Source organism: Nuphar pumila, chromosome 5, assembly GCF_984573655.1.
Source record: "Nuphar pumila chromosome 5, dmNupPumi1.hap1.1, whole genome shotgun sequence".
NCBI classification, from domain to species: domain Eukaryota; kingdom Viridiplantae; phylum Streptophyta; class Magnoliopsida; order Nymphaeales; family Nymphaeaceae; genus Nuphar; species Nuphar pumila.
Genome location: NC_143253.1, coordinates 13,951,594 through 13,970,709, shown reverse-complemented (window position 1 = coordinate 13,970,709; position 19,116 = coordinate 13,951,594). Strand labels below are relative to the sequence as shown.

At 36.4% G+C, this 19,116-nt stretch overlaps 1 protein-coding gene across 1 annotated transcript in view; it reads left to right on the top strand.

The window, feature by feature from the left end:
- Window positions 1–19,116, top strand: part of LOC149836861 (protease Do-like 1, chloroplastic) — a 57,069-nt gene extending 37,953 nt beyond the window's left edge. Inside the window, exons 3-8 of the mRNA XM_090005622.1 lie at window positions 3,680–3,851; window positions 9,179–9,216; window positions 17,498–17,696; window positions 17,836–17,988; window positions 18,269–18,403; window positions 18,875–19,116. Of these exons, the coding sequence (XP_089861748.1) occupies window positions 3,680–3,851; window positions 9,179–9,216; window positions 17,498–17,696; window positions 17,836–17,988; window positions 18,269–18,403; window positions 18,875–18,946 (769 nt within the window). The 3' untranslated portion in view covers window positions 18,947–19,116. The remainder of the gene's footprint in view (window positions 1–3,679; window positions 3,852–9,178; window positions 9,217–17,497; window positions 17,697–17,835; window positions 17,989–18,268; window positions 18,404–18,874) is intronic.

Below are 19,116 nucleotides of genomic sequence, written 5' to 3'. Positions count from 1 at the left end.
CCATGTGCCCCTCTTGTATTATAAATATGCCCTCTTAGGCATTGTAAAGTGCATCTCTCTTTTGAGTATCCTTATGCAATAACATTTGTTAGACCCTTGTGTGGGTGGTTTCTTTGGTTTCTTTGATTCAATCAAGTATTCTACTTGATTGAAAGTGAGTTCTTGCATGTGTATCAGATTCAATCAACTTCATTACAATTTCTTACATTGGAAACTCTGTCATTCTTATGTCCAACTCTTTTCTTGCTCTTTCAAATGTCATTCATGCTCCTAATATCGAGAAAAATATTGTTTCTGTCTCTAAGCTTGTAGATGATATTAATGCTTCGATTGAGTTTATTCATTTTTCTGTTCGTGACTGTCAAGGACCTTCACATGAGGGAAACGTTCACTGAAGGAAAATGACAAGGGAATATGTACGTGTTCCAAGAGAATCCTTTCACTCGTGTTCAACTGTTGATTCCACCTTAAAGCTCACATCACCATTTTCTTCAGTTCCTCCCGTGAGTGTTTTTAGTCTTTCTGAATGTATTAAGCCGAATCTTTGGCATGGTCATCTAGGTCATTGTAGTAGTCGTTTTATTGAGAAGCTTGTTTCAAGCAGTCTTATTCTCAAGTCAAGTCTAAGTTTAAGTGTCGATAAAAAATGTTCTAGTTGTCTTCAGTGTAAGAGTCATGTTCTTCCATTTTATTATATTAATAAAAGAGCTTCAAGACCGTTTAAAATTATCTATTCTGATGTTTGGGGTCCAGCTCCAGTTTCTTCCATGTCTGGAATTAGATATTATCTCATTTTTGTTGATAGCTATTTTCCGTATACATGGATCTTCTTTATGAAATGTAAATCTGAGACCTTCAAGTTATTTTAGAATTTTTATTTTTTTGTTCAAAATCAATTATCTGAAAATATTCTTTGTTTCCAATGTGATGGAAGGGGTGAATTCTCTTCAAATGACTATTAATTTCCTCCAGACAAATGGAATAAGTAGGCGGATGTCTTGCCCTCATACTTCTCAACCAAATGGGATTGTTGAACGAAAGCATCGCCATATTGTTGAGAGTGCAATGAGCATGATGCATGATAGTAACCTTCTAGTTATCTTCTGGGTTGAGGCTTTCCATTCAACGGTGTATGTCATAAAACGATTGCCCATGAATATCTTGGTAAACAAATCAACCTATTTTTCTTTGCATGGTGTCCATCCAAATTATCATGATTTGCGTGTATTTGGGTGTGTATATTATGTTCATGTTGACAGTTCAATGCGGCACAAGTTTTATGATAAGGCCTTGAAGTGCAGATTTGTGGGGTACACTGATGATTATAAAGGGTACAAATGCTATGATCCTGTGAGTAAGCGTATTAAAATATCCAAGAATGTTGTATTTGATGAATTGAAATTTGACCATAATGCTGACACTTCTCCTGAAATTGAAGTTTATCACCCCTGGTTAAACTTTGATCTCTTTTCTAGTGTTGATGATGTTTGTCCTTCAGAATGTAATAAAAGAGATGAGGGAAACATGTCTGATGCTACACAAAAGACTTAGGAAAGTGTGATTTCAGAACCACTCTTGCCCCCCGAAAGGTATAAAGGCATTGTTTACTCTCGACGTGAGAAGGAGACACTCCCCAACACTAATCATGAGATGAATTCTTCTTCTGTTTCTGTTTCATCCTCTGTTCCAGAAGATCTACTCGCCCTCGACATCCTATTGATAGGTGGGTTAGTTATGAGAATTTCACGATGGATTTCCAACTCTTCTTAACCTCTTTAGGTAAGGAAGATCAACCCACAACATTTTATCAAGCAGTAAATTCTAAGAGATGGATTGAAGCTATAAATGAAGAAATTTAGGCTCTTCATGAATGTGACACTTGGGATATTGTTCCCAGACTACACAATTGAAATGTGGTTGAGTCAAAGTGAGTGTATAAAATAAAGTATAAGCCGGATGGTACTATTGAGCGATACAAGGTTAGATTGGTTGCCAAGGGCTTCACACAGGAGCAAGGACAAGACTATGATGAGACCTTCAGTTCAGTTGTGAAAATGAGCACTATCTGAATCATTCTATCATTGGCTATTGAGCACCAGTGGACTATCAGTCAACTGGATGTAAAAAATGCATTTCTACATGGAACTCTGAAGGAGGAAGTATACATGGAGCAACCCACTGGGTACGCAGAAGGGAACTCCAAAGAATATGTGTGCAGGTTAAAGAGTGTTATATATGGTTTTAAGCAGGCATCTCGATCTTGGTTTGACAGTTTCTCTCTTCAAGTAGAGAAATATGGCTTTAGTCGGTCTCTTCTTGATCATTCTCTTTTCATATTCAAATGCAAAGATATAGTTACCCTGTTATTGATATATGTAGATGACATTTTCATTACAGGTAACTCTAATAAACATATTGAGTAGATCAAAGAAGTCTTGAACTATAGATTCAAGATGAAGGATCTTGATAAACTGCGATATTTTCTTGGAGTAGAAGTTGATAGGACTATTGAAGGCATGCCACTTACCCAACATAAGTATACCATTGATATTCTCAGCAAGGCAGGTATGAAAGATTGCAAGCCTCTAAACTCACCCAGTGTACTTCATCCGAAACTCAGTTCCCAAGATAGAGATTTGTATGAGGACCCTATAGGATATCGCATGATAGTAGGGATGCTTCAATATCTCACCTTTACTCAGCTTGATATTGTCTATTCAGTCAATCAGGTATCTCAGATCATGCATGAACCACATGTTGGGCATATGGAAGCTGTTAAACGCATTCTTCGATATTTGAAGGAAACTATTGGAGATAGTCTTTTGTACATAAAGAGTATTAATGGGCATCACATGCATGAACTTCTTGATTACACAGATGCAGACTGGGCAGGAGATCCAAATGAGCGCAGGTCAGTCTCAGGATACCAATGTTTTCATTGGCCTAAATCTTGTCTCCTGGAGCAGTAAGAAACAAAAGGTCATTGTCAGGTCGAGCACAGAAGCTGAATATAGATCAATGACAGCTGCCACAATCAAAGTAACATGGATCAGACACCTCTTGACAGAAGTAGGAGAATCAATATCTAGATGTCTTTTCTTACGTGACAATCAAAGTGCCATTAACATGTTATTTAATCTTATCTATGACAGTCGTGCCAAGCATATTGAAATTGATCAACATTTTGTAAGACAGAAGGTTGAAGAGAAGGAAATTGAACCCGAATTCGTTCGGACTGTTGATCAAGTTGCTGACTTATTTACAAAAAGGCTTATAAAAGACAAATTTTGGATGTTAAAAAGCAAGTTGTTCATGGTTCAAAACCATGTACAACTTGAGGGAGGATGAAAAGGAGTCGTCATTCACATCTGGGTTTGGATCACAGATCCAGACCTAACTCGAGTTTATTTAGTCACATGTTCATTAATGGTTCATTGTAATTTAGCTTGTTGTGTAATGGGTATTTTCGTACCCTAATATTTGTACCAGCCTATACTTAATGATAATCCATATACCACAGACCCTAATTGAGGTTTCTGCAGCCACCAGCGTCTCTCTCTCTCTATTCTATGCTCGTTCTTGTGATTGAATGATGGAACACATGTTTTCTAACAGCCATTAGCATGTTTCTTGTTAGTTGCACCAAGGCTACTATTTACATGTTTCTTGTTATGTCCAGAGTAACTCTTTCTGACCAATCAACATATGAGGCAAAAGTTGTTGGATTTGACCAGGACAAGGATGTTGCTGTCTTGGGTATTGATGCACCAAAGGACAAATTACAACCTATACCTGTTGGAGTTTCAGCTGACCTGCTTGTAGGTCAGAAAGTATATGCAATTGGAAATCCTGTGAGTAATTTTCTCTTTTTGATTTGTATATTCTTCTGTAAGGATGGTTGCAGGTATCATATTCCTTTAATCTGTTGTACTTTGCTTAACCTTATGAATAACTGAATGAGAAGATTTCCCCTTTCAATAAACATGACTGTGATAACAACATGAACTTCCTTAATTCTTCGTTATTGACTCCACTTAAAGCAAGGCCCTTCACTACTGCTAGTTGTATGATGGCTCCACTCAGCCACAGATTTGGGAGAGTGAAATTGGATGTGTTATATCTGGAGCCCTTATTTGGAACATATGATTATGTCAATTCTATATTTTGGTTTAGATACTTCACATCCTCTGTAATGATTTTTCACTTATAACACTTCATGTATAACAGTTATTGACAAACTCCATCTTTCCCATATATCAAGAAATAGGCAGAAACAAAATGAAAAATCATTTCCTCATGGTATTCGTTTTTAGCTATGTTCATACCTTCAAATTAATATGGATAAACTTGAGTCCAAGTTAACAAAGTACATATTTGTTGGTTGTCCACTTAGTTAACATGTGCCCAGGACATGCTGCCATAAAATTGATTATATTTAGCCAGGAGTAGATTCAACCTAGTTGAAGGAATTCCTTTATGCATCACTATCAACTTAGCTAAATAATTAGGGGGTGCACACGAGCCGGGCTTGGGCTCAAAAAGTTCAGCTCATTCTGAAAAACACATGTTCAAGCTCGGCTCGAACCAAGCTTGAACAGAAGTGTACAAACTCGTCTCGAGTGAAGCTCGAGCCTGGCTCGGCTCTAGCCGAGTTGATTTCTTGAAAAAAAAAACATTTTCAATGAAAGTGAAGAGGGTGGGATTCGAAACCTCCAACTCACACACTAGTGTCTAACACCCTACCCACTCCGATGAAACCTGATTTTGTGCTTTTTATCCAAAAAAATTATACATAGCCTAAAGTAACCACTATATGACTCTATTAACTGAGCTTATTCAAGCTTAATTGAGCTCTAATGCTTGATCAAGCTCGGCTCGTTTATGTTTAACGAGCCTGCGCTTGTGTTCAAGCTCGACTCGTTTACTTATTCTGATGAGTCCGAGCCGGGCTTAAACAAGCCGAGCCTGAGCATGATCCAAGCTCGAGCTAGCCCGACTCATTGTGCAACCCTATAAATAAGGAGGTAGAAGGATTGGAGAGTGAACCTCATGTAGTTGGGATAAGGCTTGATAATGATGGATAATTATCTTAATCACTCATCAATCTACTTTTTTTTGCAAGCATGAAACCATTATAGGTCATATGAAAAGAAACACCAAAGTCTAGAAGCCAAAGAGTCATACCAGGGGGAAGAAGTGGAGATGGAGGTTCCAGTTGTGGAGGAACCCTTGAGGAGAGGTTGCAAAGCTTCCATCAATTGAGATAGCAATATGTTTCTAATAGATTTGCTTGCTTTGTCGACTTGAGAAATACCAACTGAAGCGATATTCCTTTTCTCTTTGGCTTTAAACTCCGGAGAATATGGCTTGATGTGTCCTACTAGTTTTCCACAATTGTAACAAACAATTTTCTTCTTTTCATCTCCTTTTCCCTCAAAAAGACTGTGGTTTTCCAAAGTTATTCTTGTAGAAATGTAGAGGTTTATATGTATGAGAATTAGCACCCGGTCTTGAAATGGTTAAAACATTATCCTTGGACTCCTTTGCCTCGGTTTGGGTTTTTAACCTCGTTTCTTCCATGCATACTTGGGTTAAGATTTCATGAATAGGTGAAAGTTCTTGCTTTTTATGGAGAATATTGCTCCTCATTTGCTCAAATTCGTGTCGTAAGCCCCTCGTAAATTGAAAAAACTGCTCATTCAAGATTTGCTTATTTCTTTGTTGGCCATCATCTGGGGTTTCTAACATAGGTTTCATTTTTCCATTTGATCCCACAACCTTTTTAGAGTCTCATAGTACTCTCTTACACTCTTTTCTCCTTGTTTGCAAGTGTGTATTTTGTCTTGCAACTACCATATGTACGCCACATCTTTTTTTAGCACAAAAAGAGCCAAGCTTCATTGGCTCTTTCAAATTCCAATATGTTCTCACAAGTGTCCTCATTCATACTTCCCATAAACAAGGAAAGTACCTTAGTATGCCAGATTTTTCATTCTTTCATAGCTTTCTTATAATTTAAGATAGCTTTTTCTTTCTCTTCTCCTTTAATGACCGCTTCTTTAATAGTTTCATCCTTTTCTGTTGAGGTCTTTGTAAGAGTAAGTTGAGGTTTCATTGAGGAACCATCAACATATTCCCACAAGCTTTTTTCGATTAGGATTCTTTTGTTGGCAGTAGCCCATAAATTATAGTTATTTCCATCAAATTTAATAGGGACCACCATCATTACCTCCTTATTGGCCATTGAAGCGAGGAGAGAAAACAAAAATAGAGCCAAAAGGAGCAAGAGATACTTAGTTTGGCAATGCTCCACACTTTAATATGACAAACTCTTCCAATCTTCAAAGAATCAGCCACAGGATCATCAACTTTGAAGTGAGGCTATAGGCATGCTTCCCGAGGCTCTCCTTGATCTTCTTGATCCCCTCACGAGTCTCTTGAATGCCTCAATAACATCAATAGAGCACCAAGGCTCTGCTACCATGTAACGAAATACAAAAGCTATTCAAATGTCACTATTGGATATACACAATCACAATGACCAGTTATGGGTCAATTACATGAACACAAGAGTCACACAAATCAGCCACTTAAGGGCACACAACATATAAAAAATCTAAAATGTTATTGATAACATGCTCTAAGAAAAAACCTTACATGGATTGGGGTTTCAACCCTTTTATATACACAAAGTAGACAAGAGGGAGCCGTTGGGACCTCCCCAACAGGTCCCAATGGCTAGAAATGTAGTTGTTGGGGAGATCCCTAATCCACTAATTACAAAAGTAAAAATAAAATAAAATAAAATAAAAAAAAAATAGAAAAGGGGTGTACAATGACAATAATACCCTTATGTACAAAAAGACTAAAATACCCCTATGTATATACATTGATAGTTTGCCGGCATGAAACCCTTCGATTAATACCATTATTCTGTAAGAAATCAATAAATTTCTTTGATGAATATTCATCACCACCATCACATTAAAAATTTAGAATGTTTAGAGAAAATTGGGTACAAATATAGACACAAAACCTTTTAACCATGCCAAACACTTCAGATTTATGTTTCAGAAAAAATATCCAGGTATAGCAGGAATAATCATCAATGAATGAAACATAATATTTACTTTCAGAGAGAGAAACAAGTGGGGATGGCCCCCAAACATCAGAATGGACGATTTCAAAGGGTCTCAAAGCTCTTTTATTATACGAATTAAATGGAAGTGCATGACTCCTGCAGACTTGACAACTGGGACACAAAACATCACTAGACTCATAATCCAAGACTAATTTAGGCAATAATTTATTAGAAACTATTCTCTCAACAAAAACACGACCATAATGACTTAACCTACTATGCCAAACATTTGGCCGATAAGACTCTGAAATACTGAAGACAGGTGCATGGGACTCAGGCTTCAGATGACTATCTAGCTTGGCTCGAGCACTCAGGGATCCTCTTTTAAGACCTATATGTTGTCACGTCTTTCACCTTCAACGAACGTCTTCCTTGTTTGAAGGTCCTTTACATACACAGGAGATGGGGTAAACTCAATATAAGAATTGGTGTCATCAACAACTTTGAAAACAATGACTATATTCTTTTTAATATTAGGAGAACACAATACACTAGACAAGTGAATATTGCGAGATTTAGAAAGAGGTATGATAGCTTTTCTAGAATGTGTGATGAGGTGATGTTTACCATCTCCAGTAATAATATTACTTCTACCAGAATAAGGAATTAATCTAGAGAATTTACCTGTATCACCTGTGACATGACTGACAGCCTCAGAATCAACGTACGAAACACCTTGATCATTCTGTTTGAAACTTAACCCAGAAAGTGCAGTTGAAAGAAGTTCTTTGTCAGGACCACTCTGTCCTTTATCACTATACTGAACTTTGCCTTGAGCTTCAGGATTATACCTTGGGTCATCCTTGAACCAACACTATGCCTTTACATGACCCTTTCTTTTGCAGATATAGCATATAGGAATATTGTTAGAATTGCCTCTACCTGCGAATGAGGGCCTTTAGGGCATTACAAGAAAAAATATATATAATATAATATATATATATCCACATATATATATATATATAAATACATATATATATATATAAATACATATATATATAGATACATACATATATATATGTATATGTATCTATATATATACATATATATATGTATGTATATATCGATTACATTTTAACATCCCCCCTCAAACTTACGATGTGATAACCGAAAGTTTGCCAAGAATAAAATTGAATATAGGGGAACAGAGCACCTTGGTAAAGAAGTCAGCCAGTTGATATTCTGATGTTACGTAAGGAAGATCAATGACTTTCTTTAGGTATTCTTCTCTAATATAATGACAGTTCATTTCGATATGCTTTGTTCGCTCATTAAATATGTGATTCTTAACAATATATATTGCACTTTTGCTGTCACAGCACAACTTTGTAGGCCCTTGAACAGGAACCCCCATATCTTCCAGCAACCGTTTAAGCCAAACAATTTCCATGGTTGTAGTTGTCATGGCTCGGTATTCAGCCTCAGTAGAAGATAGAGACACCTGTTATTTCTTGCATCTCCAAGAAACCAATGATTCGCCTAAAAACACACAGAAACCAGTGGTGGAGTGACCAGTTATTTGGGTTACCTCCCCAATCAGAGTCAGTATACGCAACTAAGTTTAAATCAGAGGATGAAGATAGAAATACTCCCTTGTTTACAGTCTTCTTTACATATCTGATAATTCGAAGAATGGCACCTATAATTTTTATATTGCTTGTGCTATTGTGAGTGTGCCTTAGTGGCCTTTGTATTTTCCCCATTTGTGGCTAGTGTTTTGCCTTTGTGAGCTTGTGCTCAAGTACTTTCTTGTATGCTCTTAGTAGCATTGTGAGTGTACTTGTGTTCATGATTTCATTATATGATGCTAATTTTAAATATTTTCTTGTTTTTAATTTTATAGTGATTAACATGTGCTCTACAGAACAAACACATTGGTGCTACATATATGTTGTAGTTTTTTCTGATCACTTTGATACATTTTTTTTTTGTTGCCTTGAAGGTGCTCTTCTTCATGTCTCTGCATGACATTTGGCAATGTTCCTTTTTGCTTGTAGAACCTATAGGACTGACACTTTCAGATGTTTGAAATTGCAGTTTGGCCTTGATCATACACTTACCACAGGTGTGATCAGGTAAAGAAACTTATTTCTTTTTTCTGAAATGCATTTTTCTATGTTGGAATATCTTAAACAGCTTTTTGTACACTCTTACAGTTATATATTCTTGATGCAATTGTGACTACAAGGTCTATAGTTCAGAGTTTTCCACAATTATAAAACCAACAAACTTTTCATTTTTTCCTATAAAAAAAGCGGAAAACTGGTATGATCTTCAAAATATTGTTCTCTGCAGATTTCCCCATGCTTAACTCATTATTATGAATTTTGGTTCACATTTTTTTGTTATTATTCTCATAAATTTTCTTTATAATCTTAAAACTATTTGTACTTTAAGCAGTTTAAGTCTTAAGTTTCCGTTATAACTTTGGTTGTATGCAAATGCCATTGATTGTGAGGAACTAGTTCATGATTTACTATATTTCCTCTTTGTTTATAGTTAGAGATGTTTCATTCATATGTTGTGCTTATGATCATTCTGTTTCTTCCTAATTTTACTGGAATAATTCTATTGTGATTTATTGTGCAAACCTGCAGTTGTATTCCTGGAAGTTCTTTTCTTGAACTTCTCATGAGATCATTACAATTTCATAGGCACCACTCTGTATCCATCAAGCATTGTGCACAGTTATTTCATTAGAAGCTATTTCATGATAAAAGCTAATTTAGAAAATGAATAATCTTGATCATTATTGGTAGATAGAGATTGCAGTCGTTTATGCCATTTGAGGGCACTGTTCTCAAGTAATGCATGATATTCAGGCCTCTGTTCATTCTGCTCTCCCGCATTGTAAATTCCTTTTCTACAAAAATATCATGTAGGCATGTACTACATGATTACCACCTGCAGTAAAATTTTAAGTGCTAATGAATACAGTTCGGGTCCTACTATTGGAATTCAATGGAATAGGATATCTTAGTGCCTTCATACTAAAATAAAAAAAACAGGAAAAGAAAACCAACAGAGATCATCTATGGCTATCTATGCTTGTGTAGAGAAATTTGTGTCCTTTAGACCAGCTTATCCAAATCTGGTAAAATAGGCATTATATGCCAAGCTGGTAGTGACAACTGTAAAGATGTCAGATCCAGATCCAGATCCAGGCCTGCAGTCCAACGTTAATCCAGAAGCATTTAACGTGAACATGTGAAGAAGATAAGTCCCATGCTTACAAGAAGTCTCTTCTCTTGATTTAGCAAGAGATCATAAATCTCAGAAAATTTCGGATGCTCCAGATATGTCAGATCTGACATCTTTACAACAACCTTTTGCTTTAGTTTAATAATTCAAAGGCTTTTTGCGGAGCGTGGATGATGGCTACCGTTTGGAAAAGTGCTACTCTATAATAAGTTATTTTTTCGTAGCAGTAGCAACTGACTTCAGCCGTGTCTTGTCCATATAAAAACTGCAGAAGTTCCATTTGCTCAGTGATCCCAATACCGAGTTGTTCCTTCAGTCTTGATACATAAATAAGTTGAATATTGTAATGAAAAAGGGCGGAAGCACCAATAGAGCAAACGTCACTCTTTAAGAGTGACCAATAGAGCCACGAACACAAACACCAAATGTGCACACACAAAAACTCTCAAATATAGAAAATGACTTAAAGTCATAAGTTGGATATTATTGAGGAAAGGAAGAGAAGGGTTTAAAACCCATACATTTACAAGGGGGAACCTCCTCTTTATATAGAGGAGGGAAGCACTAAAGGGGAACCATAAAGGGGGCTCCCTTCTAGTCGTTGGGAGCCCCAACGGTCATAAATATGACTGTTGGGGCCCCAACGACTAGATGGGTGGGGCCCCTTTATGATTCCAAAAAGTAAAAAACAAAAATAAAAAAGGAAAAAGAAAAAGGGGAAAAAGGGAAAAAGGTAAAAAGGTAAAAAGGAAAAAGGTACATGTGGAATTGCCAAAACACCCCTATCGGGTTTTTGGTTTATATAAAAAAAAGGCTATATTATTATGTATATATACATATATACGTATATATACTTATATATATACGAATGTATATATATATATAAGTATATGTATATATATATTTATATATACATAATTTAACATGCCCCCTCAAACTTTACGGGGAGAAGACCGAAAGTTTGCCAGGAAGAAACATGAATCGTGGAGTTGGGAGCGCCTTGGTGAAGAAGTCAGCCAGTTGATACTTTGAAGTTACATATGGCAATGTGATGGTCCCTTTGAGATACTCGTCTCGAACATAATGGCAATCCATTTCGATATGCTTAGTCCGCTCATGAAAGGTGTGATTGCTGGTAATGTATATCGCACTCTTGTTATCACAACAGAGCTTGGTGGGAGTGGAAATGGGAACGCCCATGTCGCCAAGAAGACTTCTGAGCCACACAATTTCCATAGTTGTCATCACCATAGCCCGATATTCAGCTTTTGTAGATGATAATGAGACCTTCTGCTGCTTCTTGCATCTCCACGAGATGAGAGATTCACCTAAAAAAATGCACAGACCCGTAATTGAGATACGATCATTGGGATTTCCTCCCCAGTCAGCATCAGTAAAAGCAGTCAATTCAAGAGATGAGGAAGAGGATAAGAAGAGTCCCTTAGAGATGGTATTTTTGATATATCGCACAATTCTCATTACGGCCGCCATATGAACCGTAGTAGGTGCGTGCTGGAACTGGCTCGCTGCATGAACTGCATGAGCAATGTCTGGACGAGTGATGGATAGATAGGTGAGGGATCCAATTAATTGACGGTAGGGTGTTGGATCTTCAAGAAGAACACCATCTTCAAGTCTTAGTTTCGAATTGATAACTTCGGGAGTCTCAACTTTCTTTTCATCAGATATTCCTGATTTGGTATAAATTTCTGCAGCTAACTTCATTTGAGATAAGATGTATCCTCGCGCGGAATAAGCCACTTCAATTCCTAAAAAATATTTCAAATAACCAAGATCAGACATATCAAAAGTATCTTTTAACATAGACTTAACATCATTTACTCCCTTTTTATCATTCCCAGTGATGATCATATCATCAACATACATCAGAAGCATAATAATGGAGTCACCTGTCCTTTTAACAAAAAGAGCAGTGTCAGTATAACAAGAAGAAAATCCTAAATTGATTAATACATTACTAAACCTATCATACCAAGCTTTAGGAGCTTGCTTAAGTCCATATAAAGCCTTTTTTAATTTCAAAATTTTTCCATTTAAGTTCATACCTGGAGGCGGTTCCGTATAAACTTCTTCATTTAAATTACCATTCAAAAAGGCATTTTTGACATCAAGTTGAAAGATAGGCCATTTTTTAACAGAGGCTATAGCAATAAGAGCTCGAACACTAGTCATTCGAGTAACTGGGGCAAAAGTTTCATCATAATATACCCCATATTCTTGGGCATATCCCTTGGCAACCAACCTAGTCTTATATCTTTCCAATGAACCATCACACTTAGTTTTTACTTTAAAAACCCATCTACATCCAATGGGTTTCTTGCCATTGGGAGGATCAATGATTTCCCAAGTTTGTGCCTTTTTAAGAGCATTAAGTTCATGTTCCATAGCTTTATTCCAATGAGCATATTGCTTAGCATCATTATAATGAGATGGTTCATGAAAGGAGTGAAGAGCAAGTAGGCATGCTCGAAAGTTAGGAGAAAAGGAATCATACGAAACAAATCTATTTGGTATTTTGGAAATCCGATTTGATCTTCTTTGAGAGGTCTTTTCGATTGACTCACTTTGGGAAAAATTTTCAAGGGCACTAGGACGATTTCTTTCATTCCTTCTAGAGTAGACTTGAATTTGTCTTGAAACATTTTCTTCTAAATTTTGATCATCACTTGGATGTTCAAAATGATCTTCGCTAAGAGATTCACTAGGATCAATATGATCATCTATGATGTTTTCTTGAGGCAACAAGTCAAAAAGAAAGGAATAATCAATATTTTCATTTGGTTGGTGTGAAAAACCATTTTCCTCTTCAAGGAATGTGACATCTTTAGAGATATAAAGTTTGTTTTTGAGTATGTCAAAACATCAATAACCTTTTTGTTTTTCACCATATCCCAAAGAGATACATTCAATAGCCCTAGGAGAAAGTTTATCATTTTTATGAGTTAAAACAAAACATTTACATCCAAAAATTCTTAGTCTTTTATAATCGGGAGACATATTGTAAAGTTTTTCAAATGGAGAAAGATTTTTCAAAGAGGATGAAGGAGTTCTATTGATAAGATATGTAGATGTTAAAACTGCTTCGGCCCAAAAGGATTTTGGATTATTCTTTGAAATTAATAACGTTCTTGTAGTTTCTATTATGTGTTTATGCTTTCTTTCCGCAAGATCATTTTGTTGCGAAGTGTTGGGGCAAGAACGTTGGTGACAAATTCCATTTTCTTTCAAATAGCTTTGAAAATCATTGGACATATATTCGCCTCCCGAATCGGACCTAAGAATAGATAGATTTCCCAAAAATTGATTTTTGACCATGGCATGAAATTCTTTAAAGAAGGAAAAAACTTTGGATTTGCGACTTAGGAAGTAAATCCACGTAAATCGCGTAAAGTCATCTATAAATACCACGTAATATGAAAAACCTCCTTTAGACAAAATAGGAGAAGGTCCCCACACATCGGAATGAATAAGTTCAAATGGCCGAGTGGTAAAGTAACTTCTTTGAGGAAATGGAGTAGCTTTAGATTTCCCAAAAATGCAATCTTTACAAGTCATGTAATTGTCTTTACAAGTATTGTTCAAAAACGGAAAAAGAGACATTTTTACAAAATTTGGATGGCCAAGTCTCTCATGCCATATTCCAATACTTTTGTCTTTAACAAGATTGCAAGATGACTTAGATGAAAGAGTCAAAAAATCCATAAAGTAGAGGTCACCCCTTCTATGGCCTTGCCCAATCAGCTTCCCTGACTGGAGATCCTGCACGGTGCAATCTTTAGGTGAGAAAGAGACTTGGCATCCATGATCGGTGATTTGAGAAATGGAAAAAAGGTTTAAATTAACTTTAGGAACGATTCTTACTTTAAGAACAAAAAAGTTTTTAAAATCAAGTGTTCCAATACTTTCAATTTTTAATGAAGTACCATCGGCCGTTGAAACACAAGAGGATATGGGTTCGGAAAAAATATTTGAAAGAGAGTTTTTATGAGATGTCATATGAAAAGAAGCACCGGAGTCTAGTATCCACATACCTGGAGGTGATGAAGAGTAGGCGATGGCGGCTCCGGATGTTGTAGGAGAAGTCTTGAGAAGATGTTGGAGAACTTCCGAGATGTGATTTAGAGTTTCTTTGATATCTCCTTCTTTGATACTTTCTTCCTTCTTTGGAGAACTTTCTCCAACCGTGGCAAGCTTTCCCTTGAGTTTTGGACAAACCGGTCTAATGTGTCCCGGTTCATTACAATAATGGCATATTATTCCCTTTCTAGGCCCATTATTATTTTTGTTAAAATGGGGAGGTCTATATGCTTTAACATTCGATCCGGGCCTAGTAATGGCCAAAACTTCATCACTCTTAATGCTCAAGCCAAGTCGAGTTTCTTCTTGACATATCTCGGCAAGTGCATCTTCAATAGGTAGGGCTTTGCTTCTATGGAGAAGAGATGCCCTTACTTGTTCAAATTCCAGGCGAAGACCATGAAGAAATTGGAAGAAATGTTCCTTTTCAATTTGTTCCCTTCTTAATTCAATATCTTCCGGAGCCACCCACTTGGGCTCAAGAAGAGCAAGTTCATCCCAAAGAGGAGTTAGAAAACTAAAATAGTCTCGGACACTCATATCCATTTGTTTGGTGGAACGGATTTTTTCTTGACAAAAGAATTGTCGAGCAAGATCCTTTTGGGTATACATACCCTTAAGGAAAAACCAAGCCTCATTGGCCCTTCTAAACTTGGCAATATTCGCACAATTTTTAAGGTCTACATTATTCATAAACCATGCCAAAATTTTGGCATGGTTACTTTCCCAATCCTCGATTTTGGATTGATAATCATTAATAGCTTTGATGCGCTCATCGCCATCAAAAGCTTTTTCAACTTCATTTTCTATTTTGGTGAGAACAAGAAAGGGTTCGGGAGTAGTTCCCATAACAAAACCCCAAAGTTTCTTACCTCTAAGATGATTTTCCATAGCGGAGGCCCACATGAGATAGTTGGACCCATTTAGCTTAAAAGAAAGCTCCACTTTAGAGTCACGTTCCATCGGCACCAAGAGTCCTTCCTTTCTTCAAAAAATGAGAGGCACACGATCCAAAGAAAAGCCCAATCACCAACCGAGCTCTAATACCATGTAATGAAAAAGGGCGGAAGCACCAATAGAGCAAACGTCACTCTTTAAGAGTGACCAATAGAGCCACGAAAACAAACACCAAATGTGCACACACAAAAACTCTCAAATATAGAAAATGACTTAAAGTCATAAGTTGGATATTATTGAGGAAAGGAAGAGAAGGGTTTAAAACCCATACATTTACAAGGGGGAACCTCCTCTTTATATAGAGGAGGGAAGCACTAAAGGGGAACCATAAAGGGGGCTCCCTTCTAGTCGTTGGGAGCCCCAACGGTCATAAATATGACTGTTGGGGCCCCAACGACTAGATGGATGGGGCCCCTTTATGATTCCAAAAAGTAAAAAACAAAAATAAAAAAGGAAAAAGAAAAAGGGGAAAAAGGGAAAAAGGTAAAAAGGAAAAAGGTACATGTGGAATTACCAAAACACCCCTATCGGGTTTTTGGTTTATATAAAACAAAAAAAAAGGCTATATTATTATGTATATATACATGTATACATATATATACTTATATATATATATATGAATGTATATATATAAGTATATGTATATATATATTTATATATACATAATTTAACAAATATTTCATTGGTTGCATCCCAGTAAGCTTGTGCTTCTGAGAACTGCAGGTTTTGCACCATTATCCTGATGCCTAGTTATTCCTTCAGTTATGATACATAAAACAAGTTGGGACATTTTCTAAAATGGAATTTTCAGCATTTCCTAGTCCATAGAGAACATGAAGGTTATGAGTTTAGCAATTGACATTTTATGCTTGACATATTAACCTATAACTAGATTCAATGCATGTGATATCTATAATACAGATCCTCCATTCCTTTTTGGGAAAAGTATTTATCTATTACATATTTCAATATATTATTGAACTCTGTAAAGAATTCCTTGCTGTGTGGTTTAGTGGATCCATATCCAATCACATGTCCGTAAGCCATATTTTTGTGAAAAAAGTGCTTATGAGTTAATTACTGGGATCTGATAGTCATATTGCCATAGCCTTTTAATTTTGCAATTTTAGGTAATTTGAATTTTTTTTAGCATCTTCATCCATGTTTGTTATAGATGGCGATCATATTCTCATTATATCAGAATTCTGAGCTTCTCTATATGGCCTGTGTCAGAGGCTTCTTCTATTGTCTTTTCTTTATTCATTATTTCATTTATGTTGTCTCCTCTTATTGTAACAGTGACTTAGAAAGCAACTATGAACTGTTGGGTACATTGTTGTAGAGGGACAACAGATCACATAGAAGTTTCTGGTCAAGAGTAGGCAGTAATCTGATGTTCCAGGCACTAGCTTAAAATGAGAATACTTGTTCTCATTGTCTTTCAGTTAAAAGTATACTAACCTAATATATGTCTAAATAGTGCACAAGTTCTTGAAACCACCTTTAAAACAATGGATACAGGACACCTTATTCATAATAGGGTTTTGAAGAAAAAGTTCCTTGATTGATGCACAAATATAAAATGCAAAGTTCACGGCATTCAAATAGTTCCTTTTTCCACCTTTTGCACCTAGCTTGCAATCAGTTGATCTTAGTTTATTAGCACTTTATCAACAGTTGTCTGAAAACCATGGAAGTCAGGTTGGTTACTTCATATTGTGGTGTGGTTTTAGATCTATACTGTGGAGGCTCTAATCCAATCAATGGACTTGCTTTCAGCATGTGGTACATACCATGTGTTCCCTGTGTGTGACGTGCATGGGCACATTCAGCCCCACTGAAAGAAATAACATAATGTACTTACCTTTCAAAATCTTTCATAGATTGCCACTTTAGACACATGAGAGAAGAAATAATAAAATAGTGATGGCATGTCAAAAAATTGTAAGGTGATGGACGATAATAGATAAATCTATACCTACTGAACAATATGTTTGCATATTTTGAGATATAGTTGACATTGTGATTCTTGGTTACTTATTTTTTTCTAATTTTAATTTGTGTTCCAATTGGTAATTCTGGTTTTACCATTACTCTCAGTGGACTTCGAAGAGAAATAAGTTCAGCAGCAACTGGGCGTCCTATACAAGATGTTATTCAAACTGATGCAGCAATCAATCCAGGGAATAGTGGAGGGCCTCTGCTTGATAGCTCAGGGAGCTTAATTGGCATAAATACAGCTATATATTCACCATCAGGAGCATCATCTGGTGTTGGTTTTTCAATTCCAGTTGATACAGTATGTGTTCTCATTTGAGCATTTGTTGTATTCTTTTCTATCTTTTTTTGTTCCCCTTAATACACTAGTATCAGACTGGCTCCTTTTGCTCCAAGCACAGGTGTTTTTGACATTATATATGTTGGTTTTGCTTTTCAAGGTCAGTGGAATTGTTGAGCAGTTGGTGAAATTTGGAAAAGTTACTAGACCTATTTTGGGGATCAAATTTGCACCTGATCAATCTGTTGAGCAGTTGGGTGTTAGTGGGGTGCTTGTTCTAGATGCTCCTCCAAATGGTCCAGCCGGCAAAGCGGTACTCGCTAACATTCATCACCTTACTGTCTATATATCCATTTGATATTTACTTTTCTTTGTGTTAAATTTTCCTCTTGTTTGATTATCCCAAAATAAATCTTATTTTTATATGGAAATTTTAGCTATATAATGTGCACGGAAATGTTTGCTTTAAAAAATGCTTAACTATATTATGGTGTATCAATCACTTTGTAATTGTAGCCATGTCTTGTGGATATTACACTTTTCAAGTAAAAGAGTGAATATTGTAGAGCCTAAGCGAATGAGGATCCTTGCAGGGATTGCAACCCACCAAACGAGATGCATATGGACGCCTTGTCTTAGGTGACATCATAACATCTATGAATGGAACGAAGGTTACAAATGGGAGTGACCTGTACAGAATCCTTGACCAGTGTAAAGTAGGTGATCAGGTATGATGATGATCCGTTATTCTTCAGTCCAAAGCTTTGCAGCCCTGTTTTCTTTATGTGCCTTTTTTCCATCCAAATGCTGAATGCTATGGTTCTCAGATAGTTGCTTCTAAATCTTATGATGGAATGAACCATTGAGTAGGTGTTGTACCCCAGAATTCGTGTGAAGATGCTGTGTATGGGTTGGTCTGTTGACTCATTTGTAATAAATATCATCTTACTGCAGATTCTAAGAAGTACAATGCTGATATAAGACATCAAGCAATCAATTTGCATAGTAGCTTAGGTCCAGCTTTATCACATGCGCTTTTACAATCAAATTTTTTCTAACATAACGGCTAATGCTGAATCTCTGCATACAATGTTTTACAAACTGAATGCATTAAAATCTCTCTCTCTCTCGTCAATTTGCATTATCCTTGTATTTCTTGTGCTGTTTTGATATTTTTTCCTTTTCCCGTGTTCTTCCAGGTAATTGTCGAGGTCTTGCGTGGGGATCACAAAGAGAAATTTCCAGTAATCCTTGAGCCAAAGCCTGAATAATCATAGTTGTGTAGCTATTGTATATCACTTATTATATTGAGACATCATAATTTTGTATTACCATCAGTTGGTTAATTCTTCTTAAATGTATCTGCTGTAAATATCACAAAACATATGTCACAGGTGCATTGATTTGACCCATGAATGCGATAAAGTGCACATCTTTTTTT